We start from the raw sequence: 15,355 nt of genomic DNA, 5'->3' as shown, positions 1-15,355 counted from the left end.
GCAGTTAAAATAAGAATTATAAGTAAATTAATTTTTTAGTCATAAAATATGCTACTATAGAGCCTAAGAATAATAACCAAAAGGTATTCTATGAATCAATTTTATCTTGAAACAGTTTTTTTTTAAATGAAACTCCTGGTACTATGTAAATACCACTCAATGTTGTGAGGTTTACCAGAGTTTAAAGGTCTGGGACACCATCTTCCACTTGTGTGTCAATTTTCAACCTCATAGGCACACTCTTACATGAACTAAGGTCCATACATTAAGACGAAGTTAGATCTGGGAACTCACATTGTTTTGGAACAAACTGAGTTGCTCTGACTCCGTGATTCTGCTCTTCCCCCCAGGCTTTGGTCTTTAATGTGTCTATATGACTTCTTTGAGAGCTTAGAAACACAAAAAACAAGGAAGATCAGATACAAAAAGAAAAGCTACCTTAAATCTTAATTACCTCTATCTGACAAGCTTCTCCACACAGGGGTTACTGATTACTTTTTAACATCAAACAACAATGAAGAAGCAACACAGTAGCATCTGGGACTAGGATAAGAGCAATCTAACCCTGATTCTAAGGTACCTAACCTCTACTTTCTGTATTTGTAAAACTAGATGTTCTCTGCTCGGCACAGTGGTGCACACCTTAATCCCAGCCACTATGGAGGCTGAGGTAGGAAGATTGAAAGTTCCAGGCTAGCCTCACAACTCAGTAAGATCCTGTTTCAAAATAAAAAATAGAAAAGGATGGGAGTTATTCAATGGTAGAGTGCCCCTGGATTCAGTATCACCACCAAAAAAACCGCTAGATGTTCTCTACTCCTAGTGCCATCTTGAGTCAAAGAAAAATCTATCTGCTAACTCAGATTAAAAGATAAAAAAAGGGCTATAGGTTGCAGTGCAGTGATAGAGCATAGCATACATGAGGCTCTGGTTTCAATTCCCAGATCCACTAAATAAATAAATAAATAAATAATGAAATGATTTAAACTATATATTTAAATGAACTCTAAAGCAATATGTCAAAAGCAGGAACCTAAAAAAGCCAGTTCTGAGAGTTTTGCCAAAATGACAAAGCCAATAGTTCATCAAGCATACTGCTGCTTCCAACAGTAGCTAAACAAAATGGAGAACATACTAACATTCTTAAGAGAATTAAAAAACAATAAAACAAAACATAGTTCACAAAGCTAAAATTCTTAATGAATTTATTATTTCTGCCTTCAACAAGTTCAAGAGTCTTGTGACTCTTTGACCTTAAATTTGCTGTTACGTAATTTGTGGAATCTGTATTTTCACACCACTTGTTAGAATTAGCAAGTGAACCTCAAATCTGAGCTCACACATTTTTGTCCTCTTATCACAGGCCAGACATCTCCTGCCACTCTAATTTATTTACTCATATTATTAGTTATTTCAATAACAAGCAATCTAATAAGGTAAATTCTTATGATCTGGGTGACATTAATCTTATCTCTAAGGTAGAGGGTTTCCAAGAATGCTAAAATGCAATCACTGGGATGCCTCAGGAAGAGAGAGGGAGAGAGTGTGTGTGTTTGTGTGTGTGTGTGTGTGTGTGTGTTACAGATAGGGGTGAGGATGGGGCAGAAGGAAAGAAAAAACAAGAGACTGTGGTGAGGAAGTGAAGGAGAGAGAAAGGAAGAGGAAAAGAGAAACGGAAGGAAGGGCAAGAGAGAAGAAGCAGGGAATAAAGAGGCAGAAAGAGACAGAGATTATGGAAAGTGTATGTGTTGGGAAAGTTGGAAAACTGCCACTGGAAACTGACTTCAACCAGTGATCCACTTTTCCACATTGGAATTTCAAGTAAGAGTTCACTTAGACAAAGCATTCTAAAGCTAACAGAAAACTAATTTTGTAAAAAACACTTGTATACAAAGCATCATTAGATACAGTGTCCAGGCAAATTGCAGGGTTGATTCTTTTAGTGTTAACCATTTTTTTTTTTTTTTCCTGACGAGACCATCCCATCAATCTCTCTCCAAAAACAAAGTAAAAATTGTCGAACAAAGCATTTGTCTGTTTTTTTTTTTTTTTTTTTTTTAGCATTTGTCTTTTTATTTCATTTTTACCTGTGATGATGTGAAGTCACAGGTGGGACAGAGTTTCCATGACCACCTTCTTTAAGTCGCTCCAATAACCTTCGGTACTTCTCTCTTTCCTCTTTTTGAACACCCTGAATAAACGAAAGCAGGGTAGATAAGTACTAACACATTAAATCTAAAAGTAAATCATAATCAGAGACTAAGAGGTTAAATGCAGCCCACAGATGTATTTTATTTGCCAGCACAATGTTTTGAAAGTTTCTTAAAATTAACCATCAACCTTATAAATTTTTTTTTAAAGTCCAAAAATATGGCCTCTTTTGAAAAATTAGATCCAACAATCTGGACATAGCACTATCCCCTTTAGATGGGCCATTTGCTCTCCATCCCATTTCACTTATTTACCTTATCTGCTAAATCTTAATGACATCTGAGTTTTTGACAGAATTAGGTTGAATGAAATTGGGTTAACTGCAAAAAAGATCAGTGGAAATAATCCACTTGCATAATCAAACTCTGTAGCCTCCAAAATCGAACTGGTCTCTCCAAAATCACCAGTGGCCTTTTACTGGCCACATTCAATGTTCTTTTTAAGTCTTTACGTTATAAAGTTCTCCCTTCAGCATCTCACCACCAGCTGACCTTGCCTTGCCTTCCTGGGTATTAAACTCTTCTGATTCTTCTTCTTTTCTGAGTCTCCACTGAAGGTTATTCCTTCTTCTGCCTGCCATAAATGCTGATGGTTTTACCCATATTGCTTCTCACACTACATTCTTTCCCTGAATCATCTCATCAGCTCCCTTGATTTGAGTAACATCAATATGCAGAAAATTCAAAATGTGTCTCTAACCCTGCCTTCTTCTCAAAACTCCCATCACCTATATCCAAGAGTCTACAGGACAGGTCTTCTTGTGTTGTTGCACAGGCACTTTAAACAATGTCCAAAACTGAAGTCATCATCTTCCCCCTAAACACATAGGGTATCTTGGTCAGTGACACGTATTTACCCAAGACTGACATCTGGGACTCAGACTCTTCCCTCTGTTATAACACACTTAATCAATTAAAAAAAAAAAAAAAAAAAAAAAAAAGTCCTTTTTAATGTTACCTACCACTCTTTCTAGAATATATCCTCTCTGTCTACCCCACAGTCATTTACTTACTAATCCTTCTCTGGTTTTTTCACCTAAGAGACTGAAGTCTTTAATATCTCTTCTTAAAATTCTCTTCAGGAACTGTGGTTCATTTTTACTCTCTGCCTAACAGTTTGCTGAATTACAATTTATCTAAAAACTCTTAGAGGGCAAAGATCACATTTTATTCAAGTTTGAATTTCTCACAACTATCACAGTATCTGGACCTAAATAAATACTTTTTTTTTTTATTATACTCTTTTTTTTATTATTGTAAACAAATGGATAAATACTTTTCTGATGAACTAAACAACTCACTCAGAAAACCATCTAGAAAACTAAAATAGCTGATGGTCCTGAAATGCCAAATACAGAAACAATTCTAAATTTTGTAGAATGAGTAAAGACCTCAAGAGAGAAATGAAATGGAAAGTATCTCTTCATCATGCTAAGTGCTCTGAAAGGGGAGGAAACAGCAGAGAAGCACATCATTGACTCTCACGTAGTGACAGTTCTCAGCATATAAAAGAAACAGAATAATTCAGGCACTCAGAATCTTCCTAATATGACTCCTTTTCCTTCTTTATAAGGAAAAACTACATCTGAAAATTGACTCAATTATGTACATTCCAAATTATCTCTAGAAGAACATATACAGTAACATTCATTGCTTGCTAAGAGTCAAACTGGGTGGTGGAAGCCAGATATGGAAGGCACACTGGAAACATACACTCTACCCACTTTTGTACTGTTAGTATAGTACATATATTATTTATTACCCAAAATATTTATTAATTTTTTTTTTAAAGAAACCAGGCTAAAAGGGCTTACCTCCTCCACAGTACAATGGGGACGCCTCAGACCCTTGCCACCCTCTTCAGAAATCATCTCTGTTACAGCCTGTTCCTGAGGTTTCCACGTTAAGGAACTCTCTGGATTGCTTTTGCTATGGCGACGGCCACCTGGTCTTCTATTATAGCCTTCTGAGTTTAGAGTAAAACTGACAGAAAAAAATAAGAAAAAGAATGTATCACCAGACTGCTTAAAGTGCTAGAACTCAAGATCCTATACCAGCCTGTGATTACGCTGCCCTAGCTTAGGCTTGTTACTTGTCAGACAACCACCATTTGTATAAGTTAGATCTATCCCTAGATACAGGTACCCCAGAATTCCACTAGAGAATATGTACCTACAGTCACGAGGGCTATCACATGAAAGCTCTCTTCCTCATGACCAATCATCCAACACCAAACCCAGATTTAGCTCCCCTACTGCACACATCCCCACAATGTCCATATTACTTTTCCTTTAGTCACTCGGTACCACAAAAATTAATTATTGTTGTGATTATTTAAAATCTATATACCATGCTATATCATAAGGTCTATAAAAAGAGAGATTCTATCTTTTTATCATTATATCTAAGTACAGGACCTAAGCCAAGAGTCTCTCAAGTAATATCTGCTGAATGATGAATTTTTTTATTTTTTATTTTCTTTTTTTGTGGTGCTAGGGATTGAACCCAGGGCCTTGTGCGTGTGAGGCAAACACTCTACCAACTGAGCTACATCCCCAGCCCCTGAATGATAAATTAATAAATGCTAGGCTGGGCACAGATGGTGTGCACTGGGAGTCCCAGCTACTTGGGAGGCAAAGGGAGGAGGATTGTTTCAGTCCAGGAGTACAAGGCCAACCCAAGCAACATGGCAACACCCTGTCCGTGCCCCACCCCCACGAAAAGTAAATTAATAAATGCTAAAGAAATTGTCACAGAACCCCTTTTGAGTCATTGCAGCTAGTGACAAATATCTGCTTCTTCTGCCATTACCAATAATGGAATAAACTGATTATCATACCCCTCAATATGATATTTTGAAAAGAATACAAAGTCACTTATGTAGCATTACTATAAAAACATTGCACAATCTGAAGCAAATCATGAGTAAACATCAGACAAAATATTAGGCAGAAGCAATGGCACATGCCTATAATCCCAGCAACTCAGGAGGCTGAGGCAGAAGGATTACAAGAAGACCCTCAGGAATTCATAAAGAAAAGAAAAAAAGGACCAGGGATATAGCTCAATGGTTACCCCTGAGTTCAATCCCCAGTACTAAAAATTAAAATTAAAATATTAATACCACTAAAGACAAAGACACACAAAGGAGGTGTTCCAAATTAAAATACCCCAAAAAGACATGAAAAACAAATGCAAGACATGATCTAGCACTGGATCTTGGTTCAGGGTAGGGAAAAAAGCCATAAAGAAGAAATTTAAATATGACCTATATAGATTATATGATAACTTTATATCAATGTTAAATTTTCTGATTTTCATAACCTATGATTATGTAAATCAAAGTTCTCACTCTTAAGAAACAAACACAAGGGGCTGGGGAGATAGCTCAGTCGGTAGAGTGCTTGCATTGCAAGCACAAGGCCCTGGGTTCCATCCCCAGCACCAAAAATAAATAAATAAATAAAAGAAACAAACGCAAGAACTTTGAATTTAAAGAGCAAAGTTATTTGTCTAATAGTTTCAAAATATGTGACATACATGGAAGGAGAAATTGACAAATCCAAATTATAGTAGAAAACTTTAACAGTCACTCTTCACTCATTAATCAGTAGACAGAAAAATAAGTAAAATCCATAAAACCTCATCAGCTGACTTGACCTAAGTGACATTTACAGAACACCCTATCCAACGACAGCAGAATATAATATTGTTTTCAAGTGCACATGGAATATCATCCAAATAGACCTGACTCTACACCAAAAAACAAACATCAACAAATTTAAAAGAATTGAAATTATACAAAACATAGTCTCTGACTGTAAAAGAATTAAACTAGAAATCAGTAACATTATAATATCTGGAATGTCCCAAATATTTGGAAATTAAACAATATACTTCTAAATAATCATAGACCAAAGAAGAAATAAAACAGAGATTAGAAAATCTTTTAAACCAAATAAGAATGAAAACCAACACTTAAAAATTTGGAAGATGCAGCTAAAGCAATGTTTATAGAGAAACTGATAGCATTAAAATGCTTAGAGAAATAAGTTCGCCTCTAAATATCTATCACCCAAGAAAAAGAACATTTCTTACCTAACAATACAATCATCAAATTCAGGAATGTTAGGAATGATATACAATAATGTAACATGTAACACATATTTAAACTTCTCTGAAGTCATTAAAACTATCCTTCACAGAATTCTAGGATCTAATCCAAGATCTTGTGTTGTATTTTGTTGTCACATATCTTTGTTCTCCTTTAATCTGAAAATTCTTCATCTTTTAAATATATAGACCTATTGTTGGTAGAATGAAGTTTAATTTCAGATTAACTCATTTTCTCATAGGTAGATTCAGATGATTGGTTTTTACAGAAATACTACATTAAATGATGATGTCTTTCTCAGTGCAATATATCTGGAGGCTGTGTCAGTTGGTCTCACTTTTGGTGACTTAACTTTGATCCTTTGGTTAAGGAGGTATCAGACAGTTTTCTCTAATATGTTTCCCTTTATAAATAATTAATAAATAATCTGTTAGGAGATATTTTGAGTTTTTTATAAATAATCCCATATCTCATCAAACTTTTACTTACTAGTTTCAGTTTAAGATTCCCATTCATATCAATCATTACTAATAATCACAAAATGAGTGAATTTTTTAATTTTATCATTCTTTCTGCACTTATAGTTGGCATTCTATTAAAAAAAGATCTTTCTCTCTCCATAATATAGATTTACTTACTAATATCTATATTCCTGTCTTCATTCATTTTGATGCTTAAATTGTCCCCAGTTTGGCCAGCTAAGTTTCCTGTAAGTTTCCTCTTAAGTTGGTTAGCCATACCATAGTTTTGGAGCTCTCCTTTCTTTTCGGCACAAGATATTCCAGTCTCACTTTGTATTTTCCCTTCTGGCCCTAGTCATTCATCCATCCCCAGAGGGCCCTGGATTTTAGTTAGTGTCTCACTCACTCTTAAATATAAGTGGATAGTCAAGGATTATCAGGTATTTGAATAAAGACTCTTAACTTGAAAGATAAGCTCAAAATAAACCAAGGAGAGGGCAACTCAAAAGAAAAAGACAAAACAGCGACAAGAAATTTTAAAATAATATTGAGATAAGAAAAGATATTTTACATTTTTATAATAAAAACAAGATACATGGCAAAGGAAACAAACATGAAATGGGTAGGTAGAGGAGGACTCTTTCAACTTAAAAACTATGACAGCTTTAAAATAAATCAGTTTTGAAAAGAGAAAATCAAGTCAAGCTTGGTGGCATATGCCTGTAATCCCAGCCTCTTGGGTGGCTGAGGTCAGAGAACCCCAAGTTCAAGGACAGCCTGGGCAACTTAGAGAGACCGTGTCTCAAAATTAAAAAATAAAAGTCAGACATAGTGGTATAAACCTATAATCCCAGTAACTCAGGAGGCTGAGGCAGAAGGATTGTAGGTTCAATACTAGTCTCAGTAACTTAGCAAGGCCCTAAGTAACTTAGCAAGACCCTGTCTCAAAATAAAAAATAAAAGGGCTGGGCAAAAGTGGTAAAGCCCCCCCATCCGTCCCCGATACTAATAAAAAAAAAAAAAAAAAAAAAAAAGTAATTTAAGAAGGGTTGCCGATATGCCTCAGTAATAGACACTTACCTAACCTGTGTAAGCCCCCAGCAACTCCCACCCCACCAACACACACATAAAAGGTTTTAAAAATCAGATCAGATCAGGATATGGGCATATAATACAGATAGAAAAGTAATACAACTCAGTTCAAGTCTCTTTACTAGTTGTATGATATTCAGCAAGTTACTACTCTAAGAATACTTCTTTATGTTACATAGTACAAAAGTGAAAATGCTTTGCAAGAGTGAACACTTAATAATTGCTAAATTTCCATTTGCAGAAAGGCAGAATTTAACACTTACCCAAAGGAAGGCAGGACTCTACGTGGTTGATCTCGGGTTACTGTCACTCTGATCTTAGGATAGTCACTTATTCCATTAGGAGATTTATTACCTATTTGAAGAATGTATTTGTATTGTGAAAGAAAAAGAAAACTTTGTGACCAACATAGCATTAGGGCAGAAATTTGTGAGTACTTTACACTTAACTAAATAACTTGTTTTTCCAAATTCTATTAATAGACAGCACAGGAATCCAGCATAAATGTAAAAAGTTAAAGCAAATCAATAGGAAAGGCTGGGGATGTAGCTCAGTGGTAGAGCACTTTGGCTAGCAATGCATGAGGCCCTGGGTTTGATCCCCCAGCATCACAACAGAAATAATAACAACAACAAATTACTTAATACTCAAACATTATGAACAGACCAAAATCAATTTACATTAACTTTTCTAAATGATATAAAAGATTTCAAAGAATTAACAACTTGGGCTAGAGATGTATCTAGTGATACAGTGCTTGCCTAGCATGGCTGAGACCCTAAGTTCACTCTCCAGCAACTCAAAAAAAAAAAAAAAGGAACAAAAGAAAAGAAACATCTTTGTTCCAAGTCCTTTGGAACTAGATTCTCAGTCACAGGAGTATCCATTTACCCTTGCTCTTCTTTGCCACCAGAGGTATTTTGCCATAAAAATTTGAGAGGCACAGTGCTAAGGTATTTATCATTTCAGCTTCTTCCATTTTTGATTTCTGAATACACAACTTCTCTACTGCTCATTTTCCCTACTTCCTTCCCTTATTTTCAAACTTTACAATCTTACCAGCATGGCAGACATCACAACTATTTCTTAGAACTCTGTATTCCTCCCACTTTTCCCCATATTATTTTGTATAGTACAGAAAATAATTACAATTCTATTTCAGGGTTTAATGATGATTTGGAAGCCCCTAATCCATAAAATTACAAAATTGTACACCAAACAGAGGATGAATTCCTTGATGGCAAGAACAAGGTTTTATTATTCTATTATTTGTGATAATAACTTAGCACAATGCCTGGCACAAAGTAAGCTCTCAGGAAATTTTTATTCTAATGAACAACTCTTAATCTAAGTCACACTAAGGATACTGATAATACAAACAGAAAACACAACAGTAAATTCAATGACAACAATTCCAAAGGAAAGCTTCAGGTTGAACATTCCTTATCCAAAAATCTGAGGGCTGATGCTCAAAAAATTTATAGCTTCAGATTTGGGATTTTTGGATCATGGATGCTCAATTGGTTAAGTTCATGCAAATACTCTAAAATCTGAAAAACTCCAAAACCTGAAAAATGTCTGGTCCCAAGTATTTCACATAAAGATACTTACTCAACCTGTATTTGCTTTTTAGAATGGTAGAGAGAATATGTCTTTATTCTCATCCCAATCCAAATCGGTGTTTTCCTTTCATAGTCTCAAAATTTAGGGAAAAATGGGCAGAAGGAAGTACAGGGAAGCAAAAATATTTTTGACCACCTCACCCAGTTTCAGCATGTTGTTCCAGGATCCAGAACCTGTCAGTTCACAAGATGAAGAGTTCGAAAATACCTTAAAATCAAACAGAATCTCCTCTGTAGCATCTAAATTTTGCAATTTATGTAAGTTTCTAATATGAAAAGATCACACTATTGGTGATTATTTTCTTAGCTGGCTCAAAGAAGCAATATCATCAAGATCAAAGGTTTAATTTGTCAAGATATACAAAAGGATGTAAAAATGACAATAGCAGGTTCTTCATCATCCTTACATTAAGAAAAACAAAAGCAATGCTATTATTTATAAATATTTTTTAAATGTTTAAGTTTTTAATCTTTAATTTCTTGATCACTGGATCACAACTAATAAAGACAAGAACATTTCTGGGAAGATGTCATTTACATTAATTAAAAGAAAAGGAATAGTTCTAAAAGTACACTTTAATGATTAAACACAAAGATCAGCAGCCCTTGGAGTTGTGGATGTAACTCAGTGGTAGAGCACATCCTTAGCATGGATGAGGACCGCGGTTCAATCCCAACACCAAAAAAACAAAACAAAAAAAAGATCAGTACCCCCAGTGGAGCCCTATTCCCACTGACCTCTTCTGAAGGGGCCACATTCCGTGTTCCATTACAAGCAGAAGTTACCATGGGCTTTGTGGTCAGCTGGAATGGGAATCCAAATAAGCTGGCAGCATTGTAGAGACTGTTTTTCACTTGGTGAATAAAGCAATCTAGAAGATGTCAACAAACTATAAATACAGAGTAATAAACTACCAGAAAAAAGAAAAGTTATATCTTGGAAAGAACCTCTCTCAATTTTGTTAAAAGTCCCTCTTCTAAGCACTAAAATAAAAAGGTATGTATAAAAATATTTTTCTCTAACTGATAACTGGAATTCCAATATGTAATTTTTTAAAACAAATATCCAAGATGCTACCAAAACATGGAACCATCACATTAGCAAATCTCAGATTCACAAAGAAAGGTGCTGAAATGGCAGCTTTTAAGCAGCAACTTCTCCAGAATATATAAAGTGAATTTTTACCAGAGAAGTGAGGGTATAACTAAACAAGGATCATATAACCACTAGGTAAGACAGAATTCTACAGGAAGCACTGTCATTTATTCCTTGATTTGTCTCTACGTCCCAGGCAGGTAACAATATTTGTTCTCAACAATAACTTACTAAGCACCCTATTCTATCTTGGCTAGGTGAAGTATAAAATACACAACTTTTAAGCATCTATGATGAAATAAGCTACCCCTCTCTTTGCTGGATTAGATGTGTTGAAAGATGTGTTGACTCACCTCTTCCTGCAAAAATAAAGACCACAAAATTAATAAGTAAATAAAATAAGGAGGAGGGGCAGATTTCAGTACTTTCCCCTTTTAAAATATTACCTTTTTCTCAATTCCTACACAAGTATGTTTCTATGTCCTAATTAAGGGTATTCTAAGCACCAGTTTCTGCTTCAGAGCCTACAATGGTGGCTTTAAGCAAGTAGAGCTCCAGAATATGTAAATATAAAATACTTTAAAGAATGATAATAAAACAACTAAGCAAATGGGAGGATGTGATGGCCAGGAAAGTAGAATCCAACTTGAAGTAATTTGTTATATGATAATAGTTAAAAATACCAAAGTTTGTAAATGAGTTGTTTCTCATTGTGGGCATTCAAGGTTATTCCTATAATAGTGGTGAAGGATACAACTTATATTCTGCTATGAATGTAAGTGAGAGAAAAATCATGTTAGGGATTGATGCTTAACACACAGACTATCATCCAGACCCCCGATAATAAGAGGTACCCTTGATAACGGTAAATAGTAGCCACTAAAAAGTATTTAATATTTTTCTACAAATTTTGTCAAAAACTGAGTATGACCCAAGATTATGTCAAAAGATTTCACTGATTTTAAAAAAAAAGGAATGAAAGCAGACCTGCCTCATCTGTAACATAGGAATAAGACTACCATGTTTTCCTGAGATTAGACTAAATTGATCTCTGACAATCCCTTTCAACTATAAAATCATGAGTCAGTGATTCTGAGATTCTTTCTTTTATCCTTGCTTTTTTTTTTTTCTCTCAAAAGCAACCAAAAATTGTATTCTTCAATATAGTAGCAGGCAGGCAGATAGATGTATTACTTAGTAATTTAATTAAAATTAAAAATTCAGTTACTAGTCAGATATGGTGGCATACATCTATAATCTCAGCTACTAGGGAGGATAAGGCAGGAGGATTACAAGGTCAAGTTCAGTCTGGATAACTTAGCAAGACTCTGACTCAAAATAAAATTTGAAAAAGGGCTGGAGATGTAGCCCAGTGATAGAGCATATGCCTAGTTTGTTTAAGGCTCTGGGTTCAATCCTCAGCACTGGAAAAAAAATTCAGTTACTGAGTCAGACTAGCCATTTCAAGTGTTCAGGAACCATCATTATAGGAAGTCCTAGCACTTTATAGACATTTAATAACTCTAATAAGTACTGCCTCTGTTAACCACCACTTCATCCTTGGCTTGGATTCCCTTTTATAGTCTGCCACTCAGAAAATCATAATACAAGGTAGGCACAGTGGCCCACACCTGAAATCCCAATGACTTGGGAGGCTGAGGCAGGAGGATCACAAGTTCAAGAACAGCCTGAGCAACTAAGTAAGACCTATCTCAAAATAAAAAATAAAAAGAACTGGGGATGTAGTAGCTTAGTGGTAAAGCGCCCTTAGGTTCAATCCTCAGTACAAAAAAAAAAAAAGAAAAAAAAGAAAGTCCTAATACTTATTTCACGGATAACAGAATGGATGATCTTAACACAGAAGGTCATAAAATAGATGATTACCACATATACTTCAGGAACCTTCTGTAATACCACCACCAAAGGTTTTTTTAAACTACATTCAAATACAAACTAATGTTTATTTATGCTTTTCTTTAAAGTTGACTTACTTTTTTTTTTTTGCTTAAATAAATGTACTTATGATACTTTTAAACTACCACTATAAATATAAAACCAACATCATGTCTTATAAAGAAATGAAAACATTAAGTTCTGGCTGGGCCTGTTAAAAAATGGGAGATTAGCATGTGTTAGATAAGCACTGAAGACATACTAGCACTAAAGCCAAGATTTTCTTTGAAATAATTAGGAAATTAAAAATAACTGAAAAGAATACAACTTTCTTATATAATAATGATTCGAATGTAACATGTTACAAATGTTATATCCTCTAAAATCATTTCCTAAATTGGTATCTATCCCATGCTTTGGGACATAATGTAATGAATACAGTATAAATTCCTTTATTAAAAATCTCCTGTAATTTGACCTGCTTTCAATTTCTCCCCTGAGCTCTAATAACTATTTCCTAAATTTGTACAATTTTCCCATGCTGTTTCCTATACCTAGATTGTTTTCCCTTCCTATTGATCTCTTTTGATATCCTATCTACCCATCTCACATTCTACAACCTTCCTCAAAAATTATGAGACTCAACCAGTTGAAAATTGGATACAATTTTGCTGTCTTTCTTATGTCATTTATCATGTCCTTACTGACATCAGTATTAATGATTGCTTTATCTTATACCCCTTACCACATAATCATGTAAGGCCCCTGAAAAATAGAGAACCTGTTTTACTAATTTTTGTATTTCCTGTAGAACCTAACGTATCACAGGGCTGAAGAACCCTCAGAGGTACCTCAGAGGTAGAGTGCCTAGCATGCTCGAGGCCCTGGGTTCAAAATCCCCAGTACAGAAAAAAGAAAAAAGAAAATAAGAACCTAATACATTGCTTAGCATCAAGACATTCTCATTAAGTACTCACTGAATCAAACATCTAAATATTAACACTGACAGGTCCACACTCAACTATCACATCTGGAATAGACCCAAATTCACATTAATGTTGAGAAAGAGTAGAATGTAGTATTTTACTGAGCCTTTCCCCTTAAACCTAGTTTTATTCTCTTCTAACCCTGAAGATATATAGAAATAAGATTTGTGACAACAAATTAGACCACTTCATTTAATCATCTGAACTTGATCACAGTTTGAAGTAATTTTTACAAAATTTCCACCTTAAAAAGAAAAGGTATCTTCTTTTAAGAAGAACTTAACAATTTCAAAATGTAAATTCTATAAATTTGTTTATTTATCTGGAAAGATATACAAGCCCCTGGTAACAGTGGTTACCTCTGGAAAAAAACTGAGTAGGGAAGGGACAGAAAAGAGACTTACTTTTCACTGCATACACTTTTTATCTTTTGAATTTTGTTCCATGCATGTTTTCCCACTAAAAAAATAATTTTTAAAAATGATGTTTAGTACCTAATCTTGGTCTTTTAGCGGGTATTTCATCAGTGTCCACTGTAGAAAACAGAGTGCTGAAAGGAAAGAGAAAATATATATAAAATCCATTTCTATAAATAAACTTAACTAGTCAAGGCTGGGGTATAACTCAGTTGTAAAGCAGTTTAGCATGCACAAGGCACTGGATCAAAACTCAACAGCAAAACAAAAATATTACTGTTCATATCATACCAAACATCTCCCTTTCATTCACTTTGTCATAAGATGAAATCCAACTGAAGTTTTAAAAGAAGAAGGTTTAACATTATGGTTTCAACTATTCAAGAAACCCAAAATTCTTTATCACATAATAATGGGTAATTTGGCCAAAATTCAAACAATAAATAATTTCTTTTTGAAAGATGACCCCCAAAGAAATTCATCACTTATTTCAGTTGACAACATAAGCAGTCTTAAAAGATATTTCCTAGCCAGGTATGGTGGTGCATGCCTGTAATTCCAGTTACTTGGGAGGCTGAAGCAGGCAGATCATAAGTTAGAGGCCAGCCTCAGCAATTTAGTGAGAATCTGTCTCAAAAAATAGACAGATAGACAGACATAAAAAAGAGGCTGGAGATATAGTGCAGTGGTAGCTGTACCTCTGCATTCAATCCCAACACTAGGGGGGAAAAATGACAGTTCTTAGCTAGGAAAAGGTGTTACATTTAATATTATAATGGGAATTATATTACAGTGGAAATAATTTGGAAATTCAGGGAAGTTTCTAGCCCTATATGTCAAGAGTATTAAAGGCTTATGGTATAGTAATCATCTTTCTGAATCTTTAAGCTTAATCATATTTACCAAGAGAGGAATTGAATGAGATCTCAGAAGGGATTATAACCTTAAACAGCCCAGTCAACTTTCATTTTGACTGAAAATTGGTTTCCATGAAGAAGGGTTTGTTTGTTTTTCTTTTGCCCTGTTGGGGATCTAGCCCAGGACCTCACAAATGTTAGGCAAAGTGTTCTATCGCTGAGCTATACCCAGGCTCCTAAGAAGTGTCATTTTAGGTGAAAGACAGAAGCACCTCAACTGTAATAAAGAATAGGGGTTTGATCTCCCAACCCTTGTTCCCCTAATTTACAGGAATTTACATCAAAAAGACAGAATAAGGGTAAGAGAATTAACACACCCTTATCAAATAAATATGTAACAAGTGCTTACCATGCACCAGACTCTGTACAAGGCCCTCAGAGAAGAATAAACAAATACAACCCCTCCATACACTGAGCATCTGTTTAGCACTCATGTTATCAAATGATTCTAACATCAATCCTTCCCAAAGGTAGAAAGGAAGAATGAGTTGAAACCATGGGTATCTGAAATGCTATAATTTAGTCAATAACCAATTTATCAGTGACCT

The 15,355-nt window shown here is 34.9% G+C and overlaps 1 protein-coding gene and 1 non-coding gene across 7 annotated transcripts in view; both read right to left on the bottom strand.

The window, feature by feature from the left end:
• Senp2 (SUMO specific peptidase 2) overlaps positions 1-15,355 on the bottom strand; it is a 35,400-nt gene that overhangs the window by 18,503 nt on the left and 1,542 nt on the right. For 3 of the 6 annotated variants that reach the window (XR_007110214.1, XR_007110213.1, XM_047564289.1), the window contains exons 2-8: positions 13,969-14,024; positions 10,238-10,371; positions 9,641-9,707; positions 8,141-8,231; positions 4,025-4,193; positions 2,088-2,191; positions 295-389 (exon numbers count right to left, since the gene is read on the bottom strand). Coding sequence is in view for 4 of the 6 variants with exons in the window: in XM_047564289.1 (XP_047420245.1) it covers positions 295-389; positions 2,088-2,191; positions 4,025-4,193; positions 8,141-8,231; positions 9,641-9,707; positions 10,238-10,371; positions 13,969-14,024 (716 nt within the window). In the remaining 2 variants the exon portion in view is untranslated. Of the gene's footprint in view, positions 1-294; positions 390-2,087; positions 2,192-4,024; positions 4,194-8,140; positions 8,232-9,640; positions 9,708-10,237; positions 10,390-13,878; positions 14,025-15,355 lie in introns of those variants that run through there. The other 3 variants (XM_047564290.1, XM_047564291.1, XM_047564292.1) reach the window with 3 other exon arrangements.
• On the bottom strand, positions 4,695-4,768 carry Trnav-cac (transfer RNA valine (anticodon CAC)). The gene has a single exon. It is a non-coding gene; the product is annotated as a tRNA-Val (tRNA).

This window comes from Sciurus carolinensis, chromosome 9 (assembly GCF_902686445.1).
Source record: "Sciurus carolinensis chromosome 9, mSciCar1.2, whole genome shotgun sequence".
NCBI lineage: Eukaryota > Metazoa > Chordata > Mammalia > Rodentia > Sciuridae > Sciurus > Sciurus carolinensis.
This window is presented reverse-complemented; position numbering and strand designations above follow the sequence as displayed.